Source organism: Polypterus senegalus, chromosome 2, assembly GCF_016835505.1.
Source record: "Polypterus senegalus isolate Bchr_013 chromosome 2, ASM1683550v1, whole genome shotgun sequence".
In the NCBI taxonomy this organism is placed as follows: domain Eukaryota; kingdom Metazoa; phylum Chordata; class Cladistia; order Polypteriformes; family Polypteridae; genus Polypterus; species Polypterus senegalus.
The window spans coordinates 89,229,244-89,252,381 of NC_053155.1; the positions used below are offsets into that span (position 1 = coordinate 89,229,244).

The 23,138-nt window shown below is 38.8% G+C and overlaps 1 protein-coding gene across 1 annotated transcript in view; it reads right to left on the reverse strand.

Moving 5' to 3' along the window:
- Positions 1-12,784, reverse strand: part of LOC120523143 (melatonin receptor type 1B-like) — a 152,636-nt gene extending 139,852 nt beyond the window's left edge. Inside the window, exon 1 of the mRNA XM_039744148.1 lies at positions 12,118-12,784. Coding sequence (XP_039600082.1) covers positions 12,118-12,292 — 175 coding nt within the window. The 5' untranslated portion in view covers positions 12,293-12,784. The remainder of the gene's footprint in view (positions 1-12,117) is intronic.
- Between the last annotated feature and the right edge of the window lie 10,354 nt (positions 12,785-23,138).

The window sequence follows — 23,138 nt, forward strand, 5'->3', positions numbered from 1 at the left end:
TGAATTATGCTTGTTCTCTTCTTGAGTATGCCCTTGATGAAGTTTTAAAACTAGAAGAAGAAGAGGACACATTTAAACTTAACAGTGAAAAATCATCAAGAATAGGTGCTCAGAAAGACCAAAGTTTACTATGGGTCTTCAAATCTCTTCTCAGTCCACAACAAAATTGTGTAGTCATATAATCAGAATATTAGACTCAACGAAGAGTTGAAATGTCATCCTACCTGCAAGTGCCACCTATGGGTTACACAGGACAGCAAATATTTTGCTTCCTAAACACTTTTCCATGAATTTTATGGATTTTGGCATGCTGATCGCAAAAACCATCTTTAAATGTTCCTACCACATACCATTTCTTTGCAACCATCTATTTTTTGTGATTTCCTGTCATATTACAATTTTGCTTGTACAGTACAGCAACTATAACTGGAACATCTGTAGTGCTCTAAAAGTTAGGGGCACTGCAACTAGGAATGCCACTCAGATGTACCAAGAACTGAAGTTTAATTTGAGAATGAGATAGCCATGCTGAAGGGTTTTATTATATTAAAAAATGGACATGAACATTTGGTTTGAGGGCTGAAAATGTGCCAAATAAACCACTTGTTGTGAAGAAACATCTGAAACAAATGTTTCCACGAATAACTGATACCAGTATTAAGGGAGGCAATATTTGTTGGTTCACAAATTAGATGTCATTCATAACAAGCCGATTGAATATCTGCTAGTGGGGCCAGACACAATCGCATGGAAGACATTCAATGGTGTTATAGAGAATTGTATTGTCAACAACAGAGAATCCAGCTGATTGACCACATGCTTCAGGTATAATAAAACCATGAAGTGCAACAAGTTGGTAAAGATTCATTTTCTGGATTCACACTAGGACTTGAAAGATTTAACCAAGACGATAGAAAAGTGGCACAGGCCAAGCAGAATATGTTACAGCCGACTATCATAATCAGGAAATTTTCTTCAGGACAACAAAATCTTTGAAAAGGTTATCTTTTGTTATTTATACAAAAAATGAATAATGAAAAAGAGAATCATGATATCTTCTATTGATTATTTATAAAAAAAAAATTGTGCACCGAAGGAAGTGGTAGACGGTTTTAAAACAAAAGAAGAAAATCACTGTACATTATGGGCATGACAAAAAAAAAAGAAAAAGGTAAACCTTCCAATTGATAAATCGATATGCAGCTAATCCTGAAGTCAGTACACTACAGTTAGGTTTTCAGACATATTTCATGGCAGTTTTCTTTATGACTATAGATTGCAAGCTTCAAATAGACATTGTGAGGGAAAGTCATAAACACAATTTGATGTAAATTTAACAATCTGCATTTTGTGAATGTGTCAAAATTACTCTTTTGGTCCTTTGTTTGGTTTTCTGCTGAATTGATTGTCCTTTAGAGGTCTCAAAGCCTATGTCTTCTTGTGTTCAGTTAGACCTTAGTGATCATCCCATTGCCTTACATCTTTGACTTCAAATAAAATTAAGCTTGAGCTTTAACAGTAGGAGAGCTACCTAAAGCAAATATATATCTTTTAAATTAAATTCATAAAAGAATTCACTTAAATGTCCAGTTGGTGGACTTGGATTTGGTTCCACAGCGTGTCCTTAAAACTGGTTTCAGCAGGTTTAATAATGGATGGATGGATTAAAAACCTAGTCGCCTATTCAATTAAACATTGGCTTAATGGTCATTTTGACATTTGAATAAAACCACCTGTGGAAAGAATGCACATGCTTTAGAAAGTAAAGAGCACAAAGAAAATCATTAAGTATGCATAAAATTTCAAAGTATCTGAGTATTTTTACTTTTCATTATTTTTAAACACCAAGTAAATCATAGACTTTTATTACAAACTCTGTACAAAATTTCTTTTAATGTTTACTTTTACTTTGTAACGACCGACTTCCTACCCAGCCACATTACCAGGACCTGTGGCCTGGATGAATTACTGAGAATAACCTATCAATACCAAGCTTTACCTCTAGCAAATAATAATTTTTCCCTCCTCCCCAATCGATGATTAAAGTCTAGCAAATGAAGGCAAATAAATAAGTGTGGAATATATTAAATACAGTACAATACAATGACAAAAATACAATATAAATCCGCGATGTAAAATGTATCTACTTATATAAATATATATATCCCTCCACCAAAGCAGCTAAGTGAAACAACACCACTACAATAACAAAATCTCCCTTGACCCTGCAAACGTATAACAAACACAACGCACAAATAATAGTAATGTATGAATACTGAACGACAATGAACGTGAAATTGAGTCCAGGTAAAATCACTGTCCAGAATACGGATGACTGATCAAAATAGATGTGTTTGAATCTCCAGAAAAGCAGAACGACCTCACCGTGCTTTCTCGGTGGATGGTGGAGTATAATGTTCAACCCCGGGGTTTCTTGGCGATGATGGTGTTGATGTGATTTCAGCGGAGTGACAATCAAATTGTAACCAGGCACAATGAAAAAATAGCAGAATTATATTGATCGGTTGTCAGTGCTTGAAACCTAGGTCTCTCTCCTTTTTCTTTTCTTTCCCTCCTGATGGCTTTTAAAATGATGAACCGGATGCAACTGTTAAAATCCCGGTTCTGACGTGTCCAGGGGATGCTGCCTCCCTGCAACATTCTTCCCTGTTTCTTATTATGGGGAACAACATTTAAACAGACACACATTAGTTTAAACAGGGTGCTGAGACACAACTGGGTGCAACACAATACACAGCAACACCTATGTGGTCCCGCTACAACTTACTATTAAATATTGTATATTGTAGAGGACAAAAAATTATTCTATTAACTGAATGCAAAAATAATGTGGGTAGTAAAGCTCTGTAGATTATTATTTAATTGGCCATGCTACCTGTTGAGGACAGGTAATAGAACAATTTTAAAATATTTGCTCTACATGTGCTTTCAGCATCATTCCTCGGTATTTCTGTGTGTCTGTATCTCTCTTTACCAGCACTCCGTCTCTCAAGCGTATTCCTGTAAAGCCTGCTTCTCAGACTCTGTCATTATTTTCAAGGCACCTTTCTCACAGCCTGTCTGGTTTTATACTTGCCGTCTTTGTGTCTCCACATGTTTCCCATGCCATTACTCCTCCTTGTGTGTCTCACACTTGCACTTTCTCTTTTGTAGCATCACCAAAGTTAAGCTGACCAATCAGATTTTTCAGAGGGACTGAACACACAGACCTTTAGTACACTGACTCTGTGGAATTTGAATGCAGGTCCATTCTTTCATTCAGCACCTTTACTTTCCTGGTGAGTCATGGAAAGTAGAGAGGCCTGACTAGGAAGAGAAGGTTGCAAAGCAGAAAAAAAAGTAGGCTAGTTACTTTATAATTAAGTAAAAGAAGATTTGGCACCTTCATATTTTTAATTTATGTTTAACAGATTAAAATTATGTTTAAAATGGCATTAAGGTTGTGCTTAAATTTTTGAATAGGTAAGTAAATACTGTACTTTATTTTATTGCCGAAATAACACCAGTAAAATTCAGATTTATTTGGTATAGCTCAACAGATAACACTTTGATACAATCATACAACATAAGGAAAACAATAATGCTAATCCCCTAACAGTCAGATAACAAAGTTGTGAAAAATGTGTTCTGAGATTTTTCAGAGATTGCAGACAAAAATTTTGAAGTATGGTAGTTATTCACTAAGATGGCGCCAGAGAATGACATCATGATGAATCTTGATTAGTATATATAAAAAAAAATTTCACTGTAATCAGCGCATGTGAGATTAATGACCCTATACCACAAATTTATAATAAGACATGTCAGATTCATAAAAAAATACATCAATTGATTGCATGGGCTGAAGAAACAAGCACTGGACTCTTTATCCTGAATACAGAGAGCTCTGCTTTAAACAATCTCAGCATGACTCCTAACCTGTGTAACACCACCCCTTATATCATCTTTATTATTGGCAATATCACGTTATGTTAATGCTTTTTACTGGAGGGACTGCAGTAATTATAAATCAAGAGATGTGAAAGACATACTGTATTGTAGTAAATTCTTGAAAAGAACTTGCTCACTGTTCGGAATTACTTAAACTGTGGTCAACATGTGCATTATAATTGCACAACAACCAAAAGCATACCATTCACACTACCCTGGATTGTTTTAAAGGTACCTTGAAGTTTGTGTTTGGTGACACTTCTTCAGTTTCATCAAATTTGCAACTAAGAATGAGCATAAATTTCCCAAATCAAGAATATACAGATAAATCTAAGGAGACTTCAACCTGCAATTTATACTAATAAAGTATTGCCTTTACAAATGTTTATGCTAGCAAAGAATTTTCTAATAAGCAACCTGTTATATTGTGTGACTCAATGACAAAAAAATTTCAAAGCATTAAAATTGATGGGGGCAGCACAGTGGCGCAGTGGGTAGTGCTGCTGCCTCACAGTTAGGAGACCCAGGTTCGCTTCTTGGGTCCTCCCTGCATAGAGTTTGCATGTTCTCCCCGTGTCTGCGTGGGTTTCCTCCGGGTGCTCCAGTTTCCTCCCACAGTGCAAAGACATGCAGGTTAGGTGCATTGGCGATACTAAATTGTTCCTAGCGTGTGTGTTTGTGTGCCCTGTGGTGCACTGGCACCCTGCCTGGGGTTTGTTTCCTGCCTTGCGCCCTGTGTTGGCTGGGATTGGCTCCAGTAGACCCCCGTGACCCTGTAGTTAGGATATAGCAGGTTGGATAATGAATGGATGGATGGATAAAATTGATGGTAATAGTAAATTAAAATTTGCAAATTCCAGAAAGAAGATGTATTTTATTTTATTCAGGTAGATGAATGGGTAGATTTCCTAATATTATCTTCTTTATAGTATATCAAGAAATGTGCCTTCATCTGCTAAGAGCATATCTGTATTTGCTCTGAACTGCTTTATATTTTTCCAGCTTAGAGCATCACATGCAGACTAGATGTGTTTTCTCAGATGGCTTCTGTTTTCATAAAGCACATTCTTTTAGTCCACAACTTTTACTACAGCTACTCCATAACAATTAGAAAAATGAAACAGAATATTTAAAATAAGGAACAAAACTAAATATATGTTACGTTCTTAAAAGACTCCACAGGAAAGCGGCATGTTGTGTATTTTGTTTTTTAAAGGTTCCCTAGTGACCGTCAATTCTAAATACTTAAAGTGTCCTGCTGACCTACCCATAAATAAAAAAACTTTTTGAACTTCTTGCTTGTTGACAATGCTGTTGAATGCAAGCTGTCTGGGTTTGAAAGCATATTTAAACCTACTGGTGGTCTTGGAGGAATTATGTAGTGTGCATCCATTCTGTTCTTCATGGATGTTCACAGAACAAAGTCTTGAGAATGACCAATTTTTATTTTGCCAGTATAAAACAATAATAATACACCATAATGCAGAACAGCTGTCTGGAACAAAGTCAAACACTATGAAATTGTATTCTTTGATAACATTTTTGTATTGCTTATTGAGTCAGAATGTAGCTAAAGTATCATTAAATGTATGGGAGGCAGTTGTATTCTGTTTGTTTGAGCATAGACTACTCAGACGTTGCCTCATCTTCAGTATAATTTTTAAAAAAAGACAATTACAATTGGAGACAGATTAAGGAGAAGATAGAGCCTGACAGAATAAAGGATGTTATAGTGCATGACTAGTTCAAAATGTTTTTTGATAAGTAAAGAACATAGTGGCCATGTTAACTGAATCCTAAAAAACAATATGTAGATGAACTTTACAATTCTTCCTATCTGTCTATCCAGCAGTGGATCTGGACTCTTCTATGTCAACAAGTTTACTTTGGTTAACATCATAGAAAAGGCGGCTAAGTGCTCTAGCACACTAACTGACAATTTATGCGGACAACTGGTCAGCTGACCATAAATAGGCTTCCATCTATATACTGTATATGAACTTGGTTATATCTTTGCCTGTTTGTTCCCATCACATTCCTACATCATTTGAGCTATCAGGACTAAACTTTGAAAATGTAATTTTTATGACATCACAAGTAACACAGGACACATGGGAACTCCAACAATCACTCTCCAGAGACAGACAGAAACATGTACAGATGGTCTCACAATTTACTTCTGGGTGCCACCCAGGCAGCCATCTGCAACAGAAGAGCTTTCTTTTTTTTTTTTAACCATTTTTTTTTTTACAATGATCGATTAGTTAATTTATTTATACTGGAATCTGGCTTGTTACTACTAATTTTTTAATGTATTTTTAAATTGAAGATATGCTGCTTCCATTACTTACCCAGATCTGTGAGTCAGCCTGTCTCAACTGCCTTTTTGATAAGTTGGGAACCTGACAGATGTCACTGGGTAAACAAATAGGCTTGAAAGGATATGATAGCTACCTTATATTGATAACGTCTGAGAATGTAAGAGACTTTGAGGATCGTAAACTGGCATATATTATGTATTCTCCACCTCATCTGGTAGCACTAGGATCACCACCACCTAAGGAGCTCTATTACATTCACCTTATTAGAGGACCAGTTCATCAAAAGATGAAAAGGCCAAAGATCCGGTGTGAGGATAAAAGCAAGGTGGAAAGAATTCACAACTGACTTGTCTCCACAAACATGGAGTGTTTGATCTCTTTTAAATAAACTGGATGAACTTTACATCTCATGCTGAGTCATGGCAAGTTGAGCAATCCTTGGCTTATGTCTATCTGTGTCCTGGGTTCAAGAGGAGTATGCCAGCTGCCATCACAAATGGTGGAAGATGTGGGATGAACTAGTGGCAGTGAAGAACAAAGATAAAGAAAGAAAACAGCAAGAGGATTTCATGTCTGACTGTTTAAAGTACCCATGTACCCAAGCCTCCGGAGCGTTAATGAGGAAATCATCTAAGCTCTATGCATCTGCATGTGCTTGCATGGTCAGCCAATCTCTTCATCAACACCACAGGGCCACTTGACTACACTAACACGTACACCTATACCTCAAACCTGAGCGCACTAAAAAAAATCTGCACTTTGTCACAGACCCCAATATCTGCTTTATCACACAGATACTGTGGCATTTTTGTACTGTGGAGAACTGGCATAAACTTCTTATTCCAGAAAATATTTTAATGCTGGATGGGCTTCATCTTATACGATCAGATAAAGTGGAAAAGAAGGAGACTAGAGGTTTATGTGAATGAGTAATGGTAAAAACGTCAGCACATTATAGTTAAAATGTGATATCCAAACATTGAACTACTGAATGAATTAATCCACATTACTGTGTAGGGGGATAAATGGTAACATCTTGATGTATGTTTATTACCTCAGCAATAAAAATGATTCACTTTGTTTCCAACACTCTAAAGAATTAATCATTCTGACCCTAGAATGTTGGTGACTTTGAGCATGGGAATATTGACACAAATAAACTTCTACTGGCACATTCTGTTTTTGGACAAACCAAGTTGGACCTGCTCTATTTAAATGTGAATGCCTTTAAATGTAAAACTGTGGCACATCTGTGCAGGGCTGACCATCTTACTACCCCCATCAAGCCTGCTATTGGAAGCAGCAGCTCTCTTATTACTGTGTCGAAGCCAGAAATTTGTATATGTGTATGGATTTGTTTTTTCTATAATACAGTATTTAGATTTTGCTTGAGCTTCTGTAAGCATTTTACTACAATTTGCACTCTGTGCACAATTGAATGTGACAAATAAAATTTCGTCTGATTTGGTTTGTAAGCAAGCAGAATTCCATGAAACTGGAAGGTATACTTTTAAGAAATAAGCAGTAGTCTTTCATATAACAATATATTCTTTGTGATTCAATATTACATACATGGCTGATCTCGGAGACCAAATTTCCTATTAATCCTAAAACTAATCTGGTTTAATTTTCTTCTGTTTCTTGCACAGGCATCCATTCATGTCAACAATTACAAAAGAGTTTTTTTTAAACATTTACAACAACTGAATAAACCATAAATAACACTGTGAAGAAACAGTTCTGGCATCTAAAAATGTCAGCATTAGTAGTACAAATACAAAGTCAGCTGCCCGGAGATGCCATAACATACAATGGGGTTGACACTGTTATTGATACCCAGCAAGCTAGATTTTATCCAGCTAAGACTCTTAGCTCTTTGAAACAACATAATATGCCATCCCATAACTTGATTTTAAGAGCTACTGCATGTTCTTGAACTACTTAAATAGTATAATGGAACCAGAATATGTATGAAGAACCTCATGCCAAATACTATAGAAGCAACTGTATTAACAGGCTGTGCTGGAGGATATGTGTTTGTTCCACACAAGTAAAAAAGTGAAAACTTTTTCATGAAAACAATTATTTTGAATGACTCATTCATTATAATTTAAAGGATAATTGACTCATTTATTTTTGCCAATTTCCTTTTCTTCTAGAATAAAAGCTGTACCCACTTTCTAATACTATTTTTAGTTATGAAAATGGTGAGTAACCTTATAAATGTATAGTTATGACCATGTGGTTAGAGAGCTGTGCTTTATGGCAAGCAAATCATAGCTAGGCAATATATGTTTATCAGATTCAACATACCTACCAATACTCCTTTCTATTCTCATTAACTGTGGACAATGTGACAAGGAAATAAAACTAATCCTAGAGGCAATGAGTGCCACACAGAAACCAGTCATAGGTAGTGCTATAGATAAATTAACATAGACACTGACACACATACTAAACTTGCATAATCCAGGTTTATGGTTTTGTTTGACTAGGGGTTACTATGGCATACTCAGCCACAACCCAGAAACTGGCCCTGGAAAGCACATCAGTTTATATAAGGGCATACAATACATAGGCACTCATAATCATTTATGCACACATAATGACTCACCAATTAACTTAACAAATACATCATCACAATGCTCAAAAGAAAACCATATATATACAGTATATATATATATATATATATATATATATATATATATATATATATATATATATATATATATATATATATATATATATATATATAAGTGCACTCAAACCTGGGATTCTAACCCAGTTTTCTGAAGTAATAATGCATGTAAACATAACACCTTGTAAATCATATTGATGGTATCTACACTATTATTTAATATAACACATTGGCTAATGAGGCACAAAGTACAGTGTATATTGCTCTAACTTGAATTTTGTTTCATCTTTACTGCAAAGGTTCCTATGTTCAAAGTGAAACAACATGCATACTTTGGAGTTTTTCCATGAAAAAAAAATTAATTTCTTCTCACTGATGACATTTCATGATACAAATCACTTTTATTGCTGTATGTTGAGAAATAAAAATGCAGACTTTCAATGAGAACAGCGAAGTTAAGGTCTCCTCTGCAATTACCTTTGTTTGAGTCTGTCACAAATACTGGGCTTTGTGAGAAGCAGTATGTAGCCATGTAACTCAAACTCATCATTAATGTTAGCAAATTTATAAAATAGACTCCTAAACTGCTAAAGAACTACTGTACATGGTTTTAATTCCTTGCTAAGCACTACACAGCTACAGAGTATAATGACAGTCACTATAATTTTTATTATTTCCATATGATTCTAAATTGGTTTAGGGGATTTAAAAATATTATACTGCTCTGGTTATTAATGAGGATAACATGAGAAGTCTGCTCTGAGAACTAATTTTGCTTACTGTTTATTGTCATTAAATATTAAGGCATCATTTAAAAACTTTCTTCCATATATCTCCTATTTATAAGTTTGTCAATAATAAAAAATTAAAGACTTAAATCTTAACTTGTGGATATTTATATTTCACAAATAAGACATTACTATATTCCTTTTCACTCTTTAGTCCGAACACTGTATAAGAATCACTGTGATCTTGAAGTGAAATTTTGTGATGGGAATGTACAGGAAAATTTCAAAACACTTCCACAATCTGGTTACACTACACTAAATTTAATTTTTGAATGCAATGCAAAAAACATCATGTGGCATAATACATGACTTTTGATTTTGTGTCAGTTCTGAAAATGTACAGAATTATAAAAAATATGCTAAGATAAAACATAATGTTAAAATTCTGTATTACAAATACGCCATGTGGAAAGTGTTCACTTTTTACATTTTTACAATACTATAGATAGAACTACAGAAATTCAGAGAGATTTGCCTTTCAAATGAAACTTCCTATGCAAAACATGGATGGATGGATGGATGGATGGATGGATGGATGGATGGATAGATAGATAGATAGATAGATAGATAGATAGATAGATAGATAGATAGATAGATAGATAGATATGCAGTATATAGTAGTCTCTTGCTTTTTCAGCTGACCCTGCCTTTCCATGAGGTTATTTTTATTAACACAAACGCCCACGCCAAAAACTAGAGAACACCAAACAACCTTTATGTCATGCAACCCCATATTCAGTCACAAGATCTGCAGTGCAATGTTCTACCGCCAAAAACAAAACACGGTCTGTTGTGACGCGTTATGCAACTCACGCTATGAGATCGGTCGACCAATACAAGTCCAGCGTTTAATTCTCACAACGGACGAATTTTGCCTAAAGCTACTCTTTTAGACGGAAGTCCTTCACGATTTCCGATGGGTTTATCCTCGGTTTGGGCCAACTTCCCTTTAAGCAGCATGATTATATTCTTCTTATTACAGTCAATACAAAAATACTAGTCTTTATAAGAGACCCGAGACTTGAAATCTGAGGAGTGCACACATATTGCATAAAATCATTCCATCTAAAACTAACTACTTGATAGTCGAAATCTAAAAATGCACATGTAATGTGCACGTGTATTTTAATTTAAGGTACACCCTGAAAAGGTACAACGTTCGTTCTTGGTTTGTTGCGTTTTACATTTTATATCGATCTGTACCTTTAAGCGCATGATGTCACAGCTCCGTTATATTCACTCTAGTGGCACTTAAAACAGACTTTGTACGTTGTGTTAATTCTTGTTAGTGACTTGTGTATCCACACTTAATACCTTTTGAAGAAGATTGAGATACTTGTGTCTTGCAAAGATTTCTTTATAGGCGATAGCGCCAAAAGAATATTCCCTAATTTAATATTCATTCAGTGAAATAATTCCCTGGAACATTTACATTACATTGAAAAGATTTTTCGTTTTTGCTGACAGTTTTCCTGTTCGATTCAAGAGTATCTGGTAATTGAAAGCCAGGTTTAAGGCAGTTAGTGCTGTTATACTTTAATTGTTCAACTGTGTACCCGGTCTCAGTGTTATAATACTCTCCTCGTTACATTATCCACATCCTTCTATTTACCGTGATCGTCTTGTAAAAATGTTATATTGCAATTAAGCTTTTAGAGGAGCGTTAACCGAAAGAGATCCCATATACTGTACATCTCTTGTGAGAGCAAATCCCGTTCGCTTTGAAATTAGTTACCCTCTAGCTGCGAAAAGCGCTACTTCAGTCTGCGCAGACTCGGCTTTTTGCAGTGTGAGAGGTCTTCAGTGCTTCAGCTGATCTTTTCATTGGTAGATCAAACAGGACGTTTTGGTATGCCCGTAAAGCATGCTCTTTTTTTAAAGATCAGAAATGAACAATAAGGAAAGGACTTTAAACTTGGTAACTATAATAAATCCTAAACTCGGTAGTTTAGAAATCCGCACACAGCATCCGATTGCGGTGACATTCTATTTACCTTTGTGCAGAAGTTCTTCTGCTACTTTAATTTACTTGCCCGATAAATTCGTACACATTTGATATTGTATTCAAAAGAAGCTGACATATTACTCAATGTCTCATAATGATACTTATTTAATAATCAGTTTATAGTATCACAAATGAAATTAAACAAAAGTAGTTTCTACTTCTCCTCTAATAAAAAATAAAATACTGAAAAGACAAAAAGGAAGCATCCAAGGGTAGATAATAATAATAATAATAATAATAATAATAATAATAATAATAATAATAATAACTTATCTAAATTTCACACACAACCTTTAAATATTGACTCTTAATACAAATAACCACTATGAATTGCATCTGAAAACTCCTCCTGGTCCAAGCAGAGTTTCGAACTTGAAACTGACCGCTAAGACATTCCACGTTTTAGTCACTGACCTGCATTCCGGAGTTTTCTGTTCCTAAGCACGGACAAAATGACCAACAGATTGCCCAGGATGTCCACTACAGTAGTAAAGATCAGCACGCTGGCTAGCGCCGTCACTGCCCAAGCTGGTCGAGAGACGCCCCCCTGCTCCGTGAAGTTCCCAAACGCTGAAACATTGTCGAGCATCGCGAAAACCTCCGTGGCTCATGAAAGTACTACACGGTGGGAGCCACTCACAACACGGGTCTGCAGCGCCGACAGTGGCCGCGCTTCGTCCTCTTCTTTTTCTTTTTTCAGACAGTAGTTGTAGCGCTTCCATCCGAAGGGCTACGGGAGCGAACGACTTGTAAGAATAACGCCCTGATATGCGAAATCTGCCACGCCAGTCTGTTTAATATCCGCTATCGATCAGTTGGCTCACCAGGCGTAGGTACTCACATGCCCAATTTTTTTTTCTGTAAATCTTGTTTGCATAACCAGTCAGTAGCTGGAGGTGAACAAGCGCTCAGATGACAGACAGCAGTTTAACTTGAGCAGTTCAATGGCTGATTTATTCATTGACTTACAGCTTTTGCTAATCGGACGTGTGGTGGGGGGGAAAAAGTAGTGACACTACAATGACTGCTTCATTCTGAAATGAAAGAAGTGGGACGAAGGACAGTTGTGTATCGGGAGGTGGGAGTAGAGAGGGTTGGCGGCGATTGGAGAAACGGATAAAGTATAGTCGTTCACATTTTCAAATATTTTGTCATTTTTCCAGTTTCTTGTCGTGCCTAGTTTGACTTAATAACTTGAAACAAGAACGAAATATTGTGTCATTTCTCCAATTTTTTATCGTGCCTAGTTTGTCTTAACAACTTGAAACAAGAGCGAAATATTTTGTCATTTTTCCAGTTTCTTTAATCGTGCCTAGTTTGACTTAATAAATTGAAACAAGAACGTGTAATTATTTAGAGAACATTTAAATAATCCCATTATACTTTAGATCATATATCAAACTGTTTAATTGGATAAACAATGTTTTTTTCGTCATTTGTGATTCCTGCACCAGGAAAAGTAAACTTAGGTGCAGACACATATTGTGCTAGTTGTGTTCTATCAATTCATAAATAAAGAGGCATGGGGACCGGCGCTGCATCATCACAGTTCCTAAAGTCTACCTTCGCTCAAACATTTTATGCTACCCGGGTGCGCATGAGTTTCCTTCAGCATTCCTGGAAAACATGAAGGTTAATCGACGATTATAAACGAGCGTTCGAATATGAGGTAGTGGATGCTTGGAACGAAGCATGTTTAGCAAATTAATAAAGCAAATGCGTTAACTAGACAAATATGGTGATTTCATTAAATATGGTGTTTATACAGTGATTTATCTTGTTGTGTCCGTTTGACGTTAACCCCTAAACCACCACCCCACTACACACGCGACGACGGCACATTCATAATAGCCAGTCTTTTTATTCAGCAAAGGCAAATATTACTATTACTTAAAAATATTTGGAACCTGACGTCGCATGTTTAGAGGACAGTTAATACCGGATATATTAATTATTTTGTTTTACACTATAGATTTAAATGTGTAAAGCTATTTGTGCACGACGAGGTGGGATTCGTGAGATTGCTTTCGGAATATTTTTATTAGGTTGTCACAGAATCATTGATAATTAAGTGTGCAAATGAAATTGCAGGCAAATAAGCTGGCGAATAAGAACGTCTCAGTCGCTAGTGAAGTGTTTTAACATCTTGATTGCGTCTATCACGTTCATGTTGTAGCCAAATTTTATAATGAAGAGAGTCCGGGCTGTAAATGCGGTTCCAAACAACACAAGCACACACGAGTAATGACTAATGTGTCCCAAAGAATGCTAAATTAGTCCTATTACGCTTCAGTATCTTTCCAGTTTCATTCTACGATGTCCTTGGTTTATCCACTTTAAAGACCTAACCGAGCACGATCGTTGTTTACACAGTGACAGTCTGTTATTTCGCTAGACTAGCACGAGTGTATCAGAGCAGCAGTGCGTTTAAGTTTCAAATAGCGAAAAAAAAATCGGTATAATACTGATCCGTTTTATTTTCCTGGAAAGTGCAAGAAAGAAACATGAATTTGACTCCATTGGAAAGTTGCTGCGAAACCTGACCGCGTTGTATTATCGGAATATCAATTGTGACAAGTCGTACTTGTTGTTCAAGGTCATACGTGCGGCATGTGTCTGGAGAACATTTATGAAATTCCCCGCAGATGGCAGTGGAGAGGTGCCTGTCAGCAATGTGAAGCCGAAAACAAGCGCTAAACTTGGCATGAATCTGGGAACACATTCCTCAGGATATATTAAACATTAAAAAAACATTTTAATATACAAATTAAACACTGAAGTGGCCATTGCAAATGTTTGAATTAATTTAATTACAATTAAGTTACCCGTTTTTTGTTTTTTAGCACCATCTTTGGAAAGAAGGCAGGGACCAATCCCCGGAGGTGCGATAGCGTATTCCAGGACACATTCACGCACACAAACGCAAACATTTACAGCGGACAAATTTTAGGCAGAGAAGAAACATAACACACACGCCTTTGAGTGTAACAGAAACCACGCACACAGAAACGCAACAGGTTTGGATTTGAACCCAATCAACAGGACAGGACAGCTGTGAAAGAGAAAATTCTCAATAACATGTTACCTGATCAGATCACAATATCTGAAGAAGAAGAAGAACCAGAGCGAAGGCATAATACATTTTTATGGCTACTTATCTGTCAAAACCCAGTGCTCCGCGTGAGTAAGTAATTGCTCACTTTTTCTAGATGCACTGACAAAATAATTACCGAAGCTGTACCTGGAAAATAGATATTATTAACTAGCTTTAAAAATCGAATTTAAGGTGTGTTTTATATATATATATACTGTGTATATATATATATATATATATATATATATATATATATATATATATATATATATATGTATATATACTGCGGTGGGTTGGCACCCTGCCCGGGATTGGTTCCTGCCTTGTGCCCTGTGTTGGCTGGGATTGGCTCCAGCAGACCCCCGTGGCCCTGTATTCGGATTCAGCGGGTTAGGAAATGGATGGATGGATATATATATATATATATATATATATATATATATATATATATATATATATATATATATATATATATATATATATATATATATAACTAGGTGCTCTACAATGGAATAATACATCAATTTAGGACTTCAAAATGTTTATAATGAACAACTCCACCATTCTGAGTTTGAGCAATTTAAAATTCTAAACACTGATGACAACAGCGACCAGATTTGGCATGAGTTCGCCAATAAAAAATAAATACCTTGTACCTTGTCAGTCCATGTTCCAAAAATACTGCATCAGGACACTTTATTTTATTTTATTGACACTTTTACAACATGAAGAAACTTATGAAGTAGAGAGGAAGTCTAATTATCCATCCTGTTACGAGTTAGACTTGTATTAAATGAATGCAATAGAGGTGATAGGTTAACACAAGAGCACAATTTCATTATGTCCTGTTATTTACTTAACTTTTATATACTGTCCAGGCCGAACTTGGGAACCGAATGCATGGGACCAAAAAATATTTCTTTATACGGAAATTTTGTTATAACGAATATGGAGGGATATACTAAAAACAGCACTTCTTAAACTGCAAAAATATTTTATTTGAAAATAAGACGTTAGATGTAATTTTTTATATACACGAATACAGAAACTTTTTTTTTCAAAAACTGAAGTAATTTTTGACTGCAGAGAATTATTTTAGCAGTTTTCATGATCACATTTTCTATATCAGATATATTTTTAAAAACACTTCCTGGGATATCAGTGCAGGACGATATCATCATCTTTTTCCCTACTTTCCAGAATTAAGACATACGATGCAGATGACTGTTAATTTTCAGTACTGTCATTATCAGTGATAATTAAGTTATTATCTGCATCAATGTACTCCTCATAATTTGCACCATCAGAACTCCACATTTCATTTTCCACTGCTTCGCCTGGATCTGTTCCAGTAATCTCGATTTAATTGTTGATTTCAATGAATGAGGTAGCCACATACCAACGCACATGATGCAACTACCCACACAGACTTTTGGTCGAGCACTGATTCTGAATTCGGCTGTATGATGTCACAGACTGCTGTAGAGACTGGAAATTTCACAACACATTGTCACTTTCTTTTGGTCTAACAAGAAAGAAACAGGCTGTTTCAGGGTTCCCAAGTATTTTTTTGCATCTTATCATTATCTTCAGTGGCCATTTTTGGTTAAAAAAAAGTTCATTATACTGAAATTTATATTTCGTTAAAATGAAATTTGTTAAACATGATATGTGCAAATGTTTGTTCAGCCCAACAAAAAAATATTAATTATTCAGAAAATTTCTTTGCTTCAGTATTCGCTATAACGAGATTTGACTTACGTATACATTTAAAATGTTTTTTATCCATTTATTCACTTAAATATAGTAATTTCAGTTCTAATTATGGACAGCTTGTTTTAAACAGTTTATTTATTGTGATTATATGCACTGTTGATTTCCAATGAAGACCATAGTTGGTTGGAGTCATTTTACTTTCAACAAAAAATGAAACTATCAACATAAACATGTATACATTTCCGTCATTTATGTATTCTGATGAATTATGACATATTTAGCAGGTTTTTGGCAAACACTTATTTACTTGTATGCTCCATTTCTGCTAATGTGCACATCACACTTGAACACCCACATCTTCCCCCTGGTATTTTTTGAGTAGTTACTCGATCCTTAAGCACAGATGTCAACGGCATCTTATTGTCTGTTGCTGTTTTCAACCTATTTCAACATGCATTTATTAAATACATTCATTATTTTGTTCCATAGGTTAAGTTTCATTTCTTTCTATGTATCCCATTATTGTAATTAATAATATTATTTTTGCTCTTTGTTATTGTTCTTTTGCTTTGCTTTCCTGTGCTGTGTATGCTTAGGTTCTGACTCCTGTTGTGTAAGTGGACGTTCGTGAAGTTTATTAAAAATCAAAGCAGAGTCCTGATCAATGAAGAGTCTTGAGCATGTTGGCAAATTTCATTTTAATTTATTCTTTTTCATATAGCACCTTTATTGTAGTGGCTTGGGTAGAACACTGAAATGCTCAGATTAATTTGGCCAGACTCTCTTTGATACCATCCATTATTTGAAATCCCTAAAATTGACATACAATTGTGGGGAGACTTGTAAAAAACAAAGTTTGGGAGTGTCTGTGTGTCAACTAATACATTAACCTTTACTCATATATTGACTTACAATATACAATGTAACAAGTGATACTATTTGAAGATATTTTTAGTTATGAAAAATACTTAGGCCTCACCAAGAACCAAACATTCATACTATACACTGCACTATCGTGGCCTTGACCACAGACACAAAACATTGTAAATATGGCCAGCAGTTTCTTGCTGTTCTTCCATTTGATATTAATGTGCCTTCAGATGTGTTGCACCTTCTTTTAAGCACAGAGAATATCTGAACAAAAATGCTAGTAGGATTTTGTGCAGTTATTAGGAGTCATAGATATTGATGCTATTTGTTAGTGAAGGGTAAGACTGCAGAGGAAGCCCATTTTATTTTTAAGAGCTTTGGTTTTGAGTTTGTGGTTGGATCAACGAGCAGAGATCTAATAAGACTTTATGGAAGGGGGTTAACAATGAAACAAGAGTATAAGTGCAACAGAACTCTGAGGCTTTGTATAACATGATCAGTGATAAGATCATGCCTACAAAAACAGAGGCTGCAATAACTAAGAGTAGGTCAACAGTCACACATTTTCCATTCTCTGCAAGATTGTGGGTTTCATTTATGGAATTGGTTGGGTGCAGAGTAATTCTAAACCAAGATAAGCATTTTTGATCCTTGTCACAGAGGCCATACTCAGCCCTCCAATGTATAATACAGAGCACACATGGATCATGGTTTTTGTTCTTGGCCTCTGGGAAAGATTTATTGATGTAGGCGCAACAGATTTTCTGTAGTGGGTCAATACTTAAAAATGATTTGTGTTGTTACCATGGAGGCACAGCAATGCAGAAGATATCACTGTTGTCTTACAGCTTTAGGAAACTATCTCTTCAGTTGGAATCATCACATCATGTCCATACGGACTTTTACATGGGTGTTGTAGTTAGCTTCCTTATTTCAAAGATCCATATGTTATCTGGTGTCACTAAATTGACCCAATATGAGTAAAAGTGGATGTTGCCATGTAGGTCTGATTTTTGCCTTCGCAGTACAGCCAGGAGGGGTTCTAGCTTCTGATGATCATGTAATGGAACAAGTGCATTCTGAAATAGATGGATAGAGGGTCTGCTGGGAACGTCTGGCAGAGTCCCCTGTCAGAAGTAGCTTCAAATCCCACCTCCGGCAGAACTTTGACCACGTCCCGAGTAAGGTGGGGGACATTGAGTCCGAATGGGCCATGAGATGGCTGACCGGAGCTGTGGCTGTAAGGTGGTCGGTGCCTGTCATGGTGGCAATCCCCGAACGCGTTGAAGGACACCAGTGGTGAGGGATGCCGTCAAGCTGAAGAAGGAGTCCTACAGGACCCTTTTGTCCTGTGGGACTCAGGAGGCAGCTCGTAAGTACTGGCAGGCCAAACAGAAGTCGGCTTCGGTGGTTGCTGAGGCAAAAACTCGGGCGAGGGAGGAGTTTTGGGAGGCCATGGAGAACGACTTCCAGACGGCTTTGAGTGGATTCTGAAATAGATGGATAAATTGTTTTAATTAAAATAATCCTTTTCATTCTTTATCAAGAATTTGCCAGTGCTCTAATTTAATTATTCCTGGACTAAAGAGATGTACAAATGTAATCATTACAATCAGGAGTACATTTATCTCAACATATTTAGGAATTACATTTCTTTTTTCACGCAGTTAAAGGAAACAAATAACGGCAGGTGCAAAGCAACAGTGTAAATCAATAGGCTATTTTAAAAGTGTTGGCAGTGGTATGGAGTATATTAAAATAACATAATAACCTTAAGCCTATTTAATCTAATTCAGGGTTGTTGGTGAACCAGAGTCAACTCTGGCAACACTGGGCACAAGGCAGGACACTAGTTCATTACAGGACCAACACAGATGCACACACGCAAACACCAGTGCTAATTTGGAATCACTGGTTAACCCAACATACCATTTCCATCTTGGTGGTTTTGAGCAGAGGAAGAGCAGAGGACAACAGTACATATCCACTGTCATGCACGCTCATCATCAGTAAGGTGGCTTGAAGATAAACATGATCTGAATATGTAGTATATTACTAGCAGCACTCCAAAATTCTCAGACATAGTCTTTGAAATTTGCTGACAGATACTTTCAAGTGTGCACCAGATACTTTCAACCACACAGTAACTGAGGGGAATCCATACCTATACATAATTTCTGATGCATGTTAGTTCTGTTTAATAGTTGCACTTAGGAAAAATGGAAATTGGAGACTCCTCCTCAAGCGCCCACCTTATCGTGGTGGAGGGGTTTGCGTGTCCCAATAATCCTAGGAGCTCTGTTGTTGGGGGCTTTATGCCCCTGGTAGGGTCACTCAAGGCAAACTGGTCCTAGGTGAGGGACGAGACAAAGATCGGTTCAGAAATCCTACCGTGAATAATAAAAACTTTGTACTTCTTTTTCCCTCGCCCGGATGTGGGTCACCAGGGCCCCCCATGGGGCTCAGCCAGACACAGCCCGAAGAGGCAACGTGGGTCCCCCTACCCATGGGCTCACCACCTGTGGGAGGGGCCAAGGAGATTGGGTGCAGTGTGGCTGGCTCTTGGGATGTGGAATGTCACCTCTCTGAAGGGGAAGGAGCCTGATCTAGTGTACAAGGTCGAGCGGTTCCAGCTAGATATAGTCGGGTTCACCTCAACGCACAGCGTGGACTCTGGAACCAATCTCCTTGAGAGGGGCTGGACTCTCTACTACTCTGGAGTTGCCCTTGGTGAGAGGCGCAGAGTAAGTGTGGGCATACTTATTGCCCCCCGACTTGGAGCCTGTTCATTGGGGTTCACCCCAATAGACGAGAGGGTACCCTCCCTCCACCTTCAGGTGGGTGGATGGGTCCTAACTGTTGTTTGTGAGTATGTGCCGAACAGGAGTCTGGAGTACCCACCCTTTTTGGAGTCCCGGGAGGGGGTGCTAGAGGGCACACCTTCTGGGGACTCCCTCGTTCTGCTGGGAGACTTCAATGCTCACGTGGGCAATGACAGTAAGACCTGAAAGGGCATGATTGGGAGGAATGGCCCCCCCGATCTGAACCCAAGCGGTGTTTTGTTATTGGACTTCTGTGCTCGTCATGGATTGTCCATAACGAACACCATGTTCAAGCATAGGGGTATCCATATGTGCACCTGGCACAAGGACACCCTAGGCCTCAGTTCGATGATTGACTTCGTGGTCGTGTCGTCGGACTTGTGGCCACATGTCTTGGACATTCGGGTAATGAGAGGGGCGGAGCTATCAACTGATCAACACCTTGTGGTGAGTTGGCTTCGATGGTGGGGGAAGATGCCGGTCAGACCTGGTAGGCCCAAACGTGTTGTGAGGGTCTGCTGGGAACGGCTGGCAGAGTCCCCTGTCAGAAGTAGCTTCAACTCCCACCTCCGGCAGAACTTTGACCACGTCCCGAGTGAGGTGGGGGTCATTGAGTCCGAATGGGCCATGTTCCGTTCCTCTATTGTTGAGATGGCTGACCGGAGCCTTGGCCGTAAGGTGGTCGGTGCCTGTCATGGTGGCAATCCCCGAACGCGTTGAAGGACACCAGTGGTGAGGGATGCCGTCAAGCTGAAGAAGGAGTCCTATAGGACCCTTTTGTCCTGTGGGTCTCTGGAGGCAGCTGATAGATACTGGCAGGCCAAACAGAAGTCGGCTTCGGTGGTTGCTGAGGCAAAAATTTGGGCGAGGGAGGAGTTTTGGGAGGCCATGGAGAACGACTTCCAGACGGCTTTGAGGAGATTCTGGTCCACCATCCAGCGTCTCAGAAGGGGAAAGCGGTGCAGTGTCAACACTGTGTACGGTGGGGATGGTGCAGTGCTGACCTCAATCCGGGACGTTGTTGGTCGGTGGGGGTAGTACTTCGAAGACCTCCTCAATCCCACTAACATGCCTTTCAATGAGGAAGCAGAGCCTGGGGACTTGGAGGTGGGCTCTCCCATCTCTGGGACTGAGGCCACCGAGGTGGTCAAAAAACTCCTTGGTGGCAGGGCCCCGGGGCTGGATGAGATACGCCCAGAGTTCCTCAAAGCTCTGGATGTTGTAGGACTGTCTTGGTTGACACGCCTCTGCAACATTGCATGGACATCAGGGACAGTGCCTCTGGATTGGCAGACCGGGGTGCTAGTCCCCCTCTTTAAGAAAGGGGACCGGAGGGTGTGTTCCAACTACTGAGGGATCACACTCCTCAGCCTCCCTGGAAAAGTCTATTCACGGGTCCTGGAGAGGAGGGTCCATCAGATAGTCAAACCTCGGATTCAGGAGGAACAGTGTGGTTTTCATCCTGGTTGTGGAACAGTGGACCAGTTCTATAACCTTGGCAGGGTCCTGGAGGGTGCATGGGAGTTTGCCCAACCAGTGTACATGTGTTTTGTGGACTTGGAAAAGGCGTTTGACCATGTCCCTCGGGGATCCTGTGGGGTGTGCTCCGTGAGTATGGAGTACCAGACCCCCTGATAAGGGCTGTTCAGTCCCTGTACAACCGGTGTCAGAGCTTGGTCCGCATTGCCGGCAGTAAGTCAAACCCGTTTCCAGTGAGAGTTGGACTCCGCCAGGGCTGCCCTTTGTCACCGATTCTGTTCATAACTTTTATGGACAGAATTTCTAGGCACAGCCAGGGTGTTGAGGGGGTCCAGTTTAGTGGGCTCAGGATTGGGTCACTGCTTTTTGCAGATGATGTTGTCCTGTTTGCTTCATCAGGCCGTGATCTTCAGCTCTCTCTGGATCGGTTCGCAGCCGAGTGTGAAGCGGCTGGGATGGGAATCAGCCACCTCCAAATCCTAGACTATAGTCCTCATCAGGAAAAGGGTGAAGTGCCTTCTCAGGGTTGGGGGCGAGATCCTGCCCCGTCGAGTTCAGGTATCTCGGGGTCTTGTTCATGAATGAGGGAAGAAAGGAGCGGGAGATTGACAGGCAGATCGGTGCAGCATCCGCAGTGATGCAGGCTCTGCATCGGTCTGTCGTGGTGAAAAAGTAGCTGAGCCGTAAGGCAAAGCTCTCAATTTACCAGTCGATCTACGTTCCTACCCTCACCTATGGTCATGAGCTGTGGGTAGTAGAACTGCAGGGTGTCTGGGATTTCCCTTAAAGATTGGTTGAGAAGCTCAGTCATCCGGGAGGAGCTCAGAGTAGAGCCGCTGCTCCTCCGCATCAAGAGGAGTCAGATGAGGTGGCTCGGGCATCTGATCAGGATGCCTCCTGGACACCTCCCTGGTGAGGTGTTCCGGGCACGTCTATCCGGGAGGAGGCCCCGGGGAAGACCCAGGACACGCTGGAGGGACTTTGTCTCTCGGCTGGCCTGTGAACACCTCGGGATTCCCCCGGAAGAGCTAGTATAAGTGGCCAGGAAGAGGGAAGCCTGGGCATCTCTGCTCAAGCTGCTGCTCCCGTGACCCGATCTCGGATAAGTGGAAGAGGACGGATGGATGGATGGAAATTTGAGACTTTATAGAAGTATACTTTCAGCTTGATCTTAAACACAAAGACACAGCATTTTCGTCTTGCAGTTTGTCAAGGATACATTATCACTGAAAGGCATTTAAAACATATATTGAAGTCTAAAGGCCTATTTCATCATAAGGTCTATAGCAACTTTGGGGATATACAGCAACAATTGCAAAGCTCAGTTCAGCTTCATGGCTACCAATGTATGCACACAAAATATCAAAAAAATGGTTTGCATGTGAAGAAGGAAGATTTTTGTCTGATATTGAAGGCGCTAGATGGGTTTTTCCTAAGTGCAACTATAAAACATA